The following is a 7,522-nucleotide window of genomic DNA, read 5'->3' as shown; positions in this document are numbered from 1 at the left end:
GATTTTTTTGCATAAGTCATCTCCTCATGATGCTGGCCACCTCTGGTAAAATCACCCACATCCTCAGTTGAACAGATTATGCATTTCTACCCCTGTAAGAAGAACGAAAGTCTACTCGGCCTCTGAAGTTTGGTTCCGTTTTTTGTGTTTTCTGAGAAACCTGAAAAAATGACTTAGGCAATTATTTTAGGAGGGTGACAATATGCAAATTCAAAATGCCGGTAACCGGAAGTGCCAAAATAAAAGCGCGAGGAGGTCAGTGTGTGTTTATAGCACGGTTTAGTGTCAAATAACGAATAAAAACCATCTCATCCGAGGAAATGGTCTCTTGGACATGGATTATCGTAATAATAACTACCTAAAATAATAAACACGATTGGAGAAACTGTATTTGTATATGATGACAGAGTGATGACATGACATTCAGTCAAAGTGAGCCCCCTCGTGGCTGGCTATTATGGCTGCAGCCTACAGGTCATAAGTCCCGCACTTTTCATAAACGTGACACTAGCCTACTCTTCAAATACAGTTTCTCCAAACGTGTTTATTATTTTAGGTAGTTATTACGATAATCTATGTCCAAGAGAGACCATTCCTCGGATGAGATGGTTTTTATTCATTATTTGACACTAAACCATGCTATAAACACACACGGACTTCCTCGTGCTTTTATTTTGGCACTCCCAGTTGCCGGCATTTTAAATTTGCATATTAGTTAAATATTTAGTTTCACCCGAAACATTTAGATTTAGATTTAACATTTAGATTCAACATTTAGATTTAACATTTAGATTTATATTTAACATTTAGATTTAGATTTAGCATTTAGATTTATATTTAACATTTAGATTTAGATTTAACATTTAGATTTAGATTTAGCATTTAGATTTAGATTTAAGATTTAGCATTTGGATTTAGATTTAGCATTTAGATTTAACATATGTGTAACATTTAATATTTAGATTTAACTATTTTAAATATATCTAAGTTGATATTGTTGTAAATGTGCTAAAAAGTGACCGTCAAAAATTCATACCAGTTTTTTAAACATTGTTTGAAGCTAAATGTGACAAAACTTTGCTATTATTTTCAGCATGAGCCGCTTTACAAACGGCGCCCCATACAAAGCGTGATCATCTGCTGTATATATATATACCTCTTAACTCGTTGATTGAGTTGATTAACTGAATGTTCTCCACACGTGTTTAATTAGGTTTGATTATCTTTATTATGTTAATGTGCTCCTCCCGAACTTTGTTAATAAAACATAATTTCTTAATATGCCAAATATGGTAGGGGTTGATCTTTGAGTACTTTGATTGGATGGAATGGACATCGTGGTTAATGATTCTTGTGTATAAATAGGAGGCTTCTTCCTTATGGTATTATATTGTCTCTGCTTTATCATTTTCTGCAGATAGTCTATCTAAAAACTAATATAATTCTCAGTATTCAGACCAGTGCTGTAGCAATGCATCACTTCTTTTCCATGATGTTTTCACTGCTAGCCATTATTGGGCATGTGAGCGCCGACCGATCTTACAGATCTGAGCTGACGGTGAAGAATGGGATGAAGTGGGGAGATTGGGGGCCTGTGCAAATGTGTCCAAGTGGAACATACGCCGCAGGGTTTTCTTTGAAGGTAAGTTGGGCATTGATTATTTTGCTAGTATGGGGGTGGATGAGTAGCCTGGAAATCCAGACCTAAATCTAAAAGATCAATAGGTCTGGGGTCGAATACTGAAACTCGGCCAGCTCGAGGGGCGGCACCAAGCCTGCATTTGAAAATCTCAGTGCACGCAATAGGATAACACTACGACCAATCACCACAATAAATCCCATACGCTTCGCTACCTGCGGAGCTATCTGGTAGATTAGACTTTTGGCGTATCCAGTCAGCAAAAACGCCCTTCTTGCAAAGGAAGGATTTGAGCGGCGTCTTCTGTTCCTGTTTTCGATAAAAAGCCAAGTCTAACTCGTTCATTGTAGCGGCCAAAGCCGTTTCAAACAACTGGTGTTCATCCATAGCCATCTTGCAATGTTTACTAATGACTTTGTCACAGCGCTGTTGTCATCGGTTTAGCTCCGCCTCTATCAGATAACCCGATGTGATTGGTGCAGCTCAGCTCGAGGGGCATATTTAATGAGCATCATGACTCGACGCCAGAGTAACTCGCTGAGCAAATTCAACTTGTGCTCTTGCAAGAACTCTGGATTACCAGGGTAGTGGATGAATGCTTCAAAGGTTGAAAACTGTGGAGTTGCTGTTTGTCATTTAATTCCAGGTTTCTAAAGTTCATGTCCATTAAAGAGCATGGAGATAAACGTTACTATGGGTTGGGTTAAAGTTACCTCTTTCAAACGGAAGATTGTCTTGTTCTTTTAAGGTGGAAGCGGCTCTTATTTTTGGTGGTGACGATACAGCGCTCAATGGGATTACTCTTTTCTGTGTCGATCAGTACAAAAACCCAAAGCAGTACAGCTCAATTACGTCCACCGTAGGAGGGTAATGGACTCAGATTATTAACAATTATTGCATTAAGTGTTTAAGCTATTTAAGTAAATTGAGGATTTTCTTTAATGATTGATTTGATCAGGAAACCTCTTTGTGTGTTTTCTTCAGCTGGGGTGACTGGGGAAAGGTTCAAAGGTGTTCTGGATTCTTGACAGCTTTCCGGCTTCAAGTTGAACCTTCCCAAGGATCTGGAGATGATACGGCCGCAAACATCCTCAAGTGAGTTTTGTGGTGCATGTTATAACATCTCTTACTCCGTGTAAACCTTTTACGCCATCTCTTACCCATCCTGGGTCCATATCAGTAGCTTAGTTAATATCACACTCGCAGTCGTGCTGCTGTTCAAGATTGCAGTGATTAGGCCGCCGGCTGCAGGTGATCATGTGACTGACATTCAATCCAACAGCACAATTACATATTTTATCATGATATTGTCACATCTGAATTTTTTTCCAGTTTCAAATGCAGTGGAGGTGAAGTGCTGCAAGGTCACGGCTCAAACTGGGGCACGTTGGGTGACTGGAGCCCAACCTGTGAAGGAAAAGGAATCTGCGGCATACAGACCCGGGTAGAACCATCACAGGGAGACGGAGACGACACCGCTCTCAATGACGTGCGCATGTTCTGCTGCGATTAAGGTGACGTGATCGCAATCAAACTCAGACGGACACACTGCAGATCAACTAAATCTGTTTATTCTTTCAGGTTTAAGAGGATGACAAGAACAGCAAGAAGATCAAATGTATTGCAATTATTCATCATACTATGATAAACTAACAAACCATGTCATACAACAGTTTTGTATTGTAAATCTGTAAAGTCAGCCGGTCATATCATAAAAAGATAAAGCCTAACCAGATGATCAGGACATTTGCACCCCGCTTTTGTAGTTGAACTTATCTCATTCATTCTTGTAGGTTCGTGATTCTTCTGCAGACTCCTGAACTTCTACTGAAACTGTGGTCAAATATCAGCAATAAAGACTTTCTAAACTGAACCTTGTAGTTTCACATTGTTTTGCACAACACTTTACGTCAGATCGTTCATTACATTAGTGCATGTGGCAGAGGGTCTAAAGCAGTGGTTCTCAAACCTGTCTTGGAGGACCACTAACACTGCATGTTTTCATATGGGTTAATGAGCTGATGAGTTGAATCAGGTGTGTTTGATTAGGGAGACAACGAAAACATGCAGTGTTAGTGGTCCTCCAGGACAGGTTTGAGAACCACTGGTCTAAAGTGACTTATATTGCATTCAAAAGTAATTGTCTTCTCCATTAATGCATTCCCTGAGAATGACTAGCGTACTCTACAGGAACACTACATTAGTGTAATGTTACCGTAAACATTTTGCCTCTCTAAAGACATAAATGCTTGTTTGGCTAAAATGGCACAATGCACGTTCAGAAAATGATTTGATGTAAAAGAAATTCAAACCTCATTTTAATACTTTAATATTTGAGAAGACTGTAAACTCACTCTTGCAGTAAGTCTCACAAACAGTGCCAGAATCAAGAATCAGTTATACATCTGTATTCAAAGACTGTTATAATCTGAGTTATGTTTGGATGGGTGTGTTATGTTTCAGTTCTGTGCCTCAGTTTCTCTATTTCAGTCGGTCTCCTAGGCAGGTTACAAATGGTTTAAGGGCAGTTAGTTTAGTTAGTCTCGCAATATACAATTTATACAATATATTTGATCATATGCATAAATATATACTGTTTATTAAAAATTGATAAAGAATTGTATATATATACATACAAACATATACATCCATACATTTTCAGTCTGATGTTATACATCAAAGAGAGATAAACTAATATTCTTTTAAATTACTAAAGTGGATTTAGAGGGTGACAAAGCAGCAGAGCCAAAAGGGCAACTATGGCAAATTTACCAGGGCACTACATAAGGCACTTGAAGACCCGTAAAAGCATGTGGAGGTCCTCTTTACCTGCACACTAGACAATGCCATGTTTTGGTTTTAATATTTTTAAAAAAAAAAAATATACAAAATAAAATGAAATATACACTACTGTTCAGAAGTTGAGATCGATAAGATTTAAAACGTTTAAAATGTTTTTAAAAGAAGTCTCTTTTGCTCAAAGCTGCATTGATTTGATAAAAAAAAAACAGTAATATTGTGAAATATTGTGACTATTTTCTATGTGAATATCTAGTAAAATGTAATGTATTCCTGTGATCAAAGCTGTATTTTCAGCATCATTGCTCCAGTCCTCAGTGTCACGTGATCCTTCAGAAATCACTCTAATATGATGATTTGATGCTCAAGAAACATTTATGATTATTATCAATGTTGAAAACAGTTCATATTTGTGTGGAAACCGTCATACATTGTATTTTTCAGGATTCTTTGATGATTAGAAAGTTCAAAAGAACAGCATTTATTTGAAATGGCATCTTTTGTTACATTATAAATGTCTTTTTCGTCCTTCGGATGAGACGTTAAACCGAGGTCCTGACTCTCTGTGGTCATTAAAAATCCCATGGCCAAATTTGCCCCTTGGCCTCTGTCCATCATGGCCTCCTAATCATCCCCATTTACTGATTGACTTCATCACTGTCTCCTCTCCACCAGTAAGCTGGTGTGTGGTCAAAACTGGCACCATTATGATGGGGATTTCCCGGGGGATTCAGCCGATGACACACGATAACGGGATACTTGTGTTTTTGTTCCATCTCCCTGGACGAGCTGTGGATTACAACTGTCGACATCTGAAGATCCAGTCCCTGCAGAACCATGTGAGTTTTTAAATATAAAGCTTGTTTTGTGTTCTAGTGTTTCTGTTTGTTTAATCCTCATATAGTGACGCGGAAATAAATCGGCATGATGAATCAATAATGATGATGTTTCTTAATTTATAGAGATAATTATTAGATTGCTTGTGAATTTCTAAAGCCTGTTGTTTGTGTATTGAGTTTGACTGATGACTGCCATGTCTGGCCGAAGTTAAGTGTTGGCTTGCGAATAACTTTCTCCAATTATATGAAGATAAGACCGAGATGATTTTATTTGGAAATAAGGGGTGTGTGAATGATGACTGCCTGGGGTTGTTTCCTGGGAAAAAAATGTCTAGCGTGAGGAACCTTGGTGTCATTTTTGACTCGGAGCTTAAATTTGACCGGCAAATCAATGGTGTCATTTAGAATAGTTTCTTCCATCTTAGATCAATATCTAAATTGAAATCTATCCTTTCTTTTGACGATATGGAGAAGGTTGTTCATGCCTTTGTGTCATCCCGTTTGGATTATTGCAATGTGTTGTATTTGGGTGTGAGTCAGGCTTCTCTCTCCCGTTTGCAACTCGTTCAGAACTCAGCTCTGCTAGACTTTTAACCGGTACTAAGAAGAGAGAGCACATTACTCCAGTGTTAATTAAATTACATTGGTTACCTATACGCTACAGAATTCAATACAAAGCGTTGTTGTATGTTTTTAAGTCTCTGCATGGTATAGCGCCTGAGTATGTTACTGATTTAATCAGCCGCTGTCAATCCAGTAGATCTCTGCGCTCAAATGATCAATTGCTTCTCATGGTTCCGCGATCCCGTTTAAAATGTAAAGGTGATCGGGCATTCTCTGCTGCAGCTCCTAGGCTCTGGAATGACCTTCCTCTGTCTGTAAAAACGTGTCCTTCATTGGGTGTTTTTCAGAGTGCGCTTAAAACTTATATGTTTTCTTTAGCATTTAATAATGCTTTGTAAGTTGTGTATCATTTGTTTGCATTGTTTTTATGTTTTTGTTTTTATTTTTTCTCTTTTTATACCTTCTGTACTGCACTTTGGTTCCACTTGTGGTGTTGAAAGTGCTTTATAAATAAAGTTGAGTTGACTGATCATTTTCAGAATAACACAGGAATCATTTTATAAAAAACAAAGATTCAGATTATAGTTTGATGTTTCTTATTTGACATTTTATCATGTTATTTTTATCAGTCATTGTTAATATTTCACCATTCATGAAAGCGTTTTATCCCTGTATGAATGTGTGTCTGTATCTGTGACATAAACCAGCTCTTCTGTTTTTATCATCAGGGTTTCTAAACTTCTGCTGCTGCTGTTTTGCTGTATCAAATATAGCGGTCAGTGTCATTTCTGTTGATAAATTGTAACAATGTTTGATTATCAGTTCTCTGTTGATCCAGTCGATTGTTTCTCTTTCACACCAAGTGACTTTGCTTGACATTTGTGGTCAATTATGGAAATTACCCAGCATATATTACATGACTGACATGACATCATTCAGTTCATCTATTAATAAAGTTCAGGAATTACAGGAATTAATAAAGTTCAGGAATTCGCTGCGACTGCAGTATTTTAGCAGACGTGATTCTGATCTTCCCCTGTTCATGAATGAAGCTCTGAAAGGCCACAATACACAATACTGTCCTAAAGTGGATCAGGCCTTAACTGTGAATAAAGTGAGAATAATCCGCTGGGATTTAGACACGTATGGTGTTTAAAATACATTATATTTTTCTGTGTGTTTGCAGAAACCAGCCCTCGATCTGTGACGGGGAAGAAAGGAGGAAACGCCACCCTGTCGTGTAGATTTGAGGACAGAGACATTTCAGATATAGTTTTAAGCAGACTCTCAAAAAACATCCTTGCTTGTCAGAATGAAGAATGTGAGAGTAAAAACAGTTTACAGTCACTGACACTGGAACATACAGAGTTCTGGATTATGAAGGAGAAACCTTGATCACAGTCTCAGGTGAGAGAAGATCAGAGGATGAGGAGAGATATTATTTTTTGACAGCTTTGGACAGCTGAGGTTTATTCAACCATTCTCTACAGAATCTGCAGAAACAAAGAAGACAGAGGAAAACAAACCTAAAGACACTGAACAACATATTAAGTAAAACAGGAGACAGTGAGAGATTTGCAAAACTGGGGTTCTCTTCCCACTTTCCAGATATGAGGTTTTGGACTGTGTCTGTTTGGACTGACGCCAAAATGAATGGGAGTCAATGGGATGCTAACAGCAG

At 37.9% G+C, this 7,522-nt stretch overlaps 1 protein-coding gene across 3 annotated transcripts; it reads left to right on the top strand.

The window, feature by feature from the left end:
* Window positions 1-1,393: 1,393 nt before the first annotated feature.
* On the top strand, window positions 1,394-3,512 carry LOC311300345 (vitelline membrane outer layer protein 1-like). 3 transcript variants are annotated; one of them, XM_084424597.1, is made up of 6 exons: window positions 1,394-1,642; window positions 2,388-2,506; window positions 2,624-2,734; window positions 2,972-3,153; window positions 3,221-3,257; window positions 3,433-3,512. In XM_084424597.1, exons 1-4 carry the CDS (start codon window positions 1,472-1,474, stop codon window positions 3,150-3,152), a joined length of 582 nt encoding a protein of 193 aa, XP_084280723.1. In that variant the 5' UTR covers window positions 1,394-1,471; the 3' UTR covers window position 3,153; window positions 3,221-3,257; window positions 3,433-3,512. The 3 variants fall into 3 exon arrangements, with proteins under 3 accessions (XP_084280723.1, XP_084280722.1, XP_084280721.1); XM_084424596.1 differs by lacking the exon at window positions 3,221-3,257; XM_084424595.1 differs by lacking the exon at window positions 3,433-3,512 and having other exon boundaries at window positions 3,221-3,397.
* The last annotated feature ends 4,010 nt before the right edge of the window (window positions 3,513-7,522 follow it).

Source organism: Rutilus rutilus, assembly GCF_951802725.1.
Source record: "Rutilus rutilus genome assembly, chromosome: 11".
NCBI lineage: Eukaryota > Metazoa > Chordata > Actinopteri > Cypriniformes > Leuciscidae > Rutilus > Rutilus rutilus.
The sequence above is the reverse complement of the archived record's forward strand: the minus strand, read 5'-3'. Positions and strand labels throughout refer to the sequence as shown.

What these genes read in the sequence shown, in the direction of transcription:
- LOC311300345 (XM_084424596.1), top strand. Translation starts at nt 1,472, where the DNA reads ATGCATCACTTCTTTTCCATGATGTTTTCACTGCTAGCCATTATTGGG. An exon ending in CCGCAGGGTTTTCTTTGAAG is followed by an intron (nt 1,643 to 2,387) that starts GTAAGTTGGGCA and finishes TGTTCTTTTAAG; the next exon opens with GTGGAAGCGGCTCTTATTTT. An exon ending in ACGGCCGCAAACATCCTCAA is followed by an intron (nt 2,735 to 2,971) that starts GTGAGTTTTGTG and finishes ATTTTTTTCCAG; the next exon opens with TTTCAAATGCAGTGGAGGTG.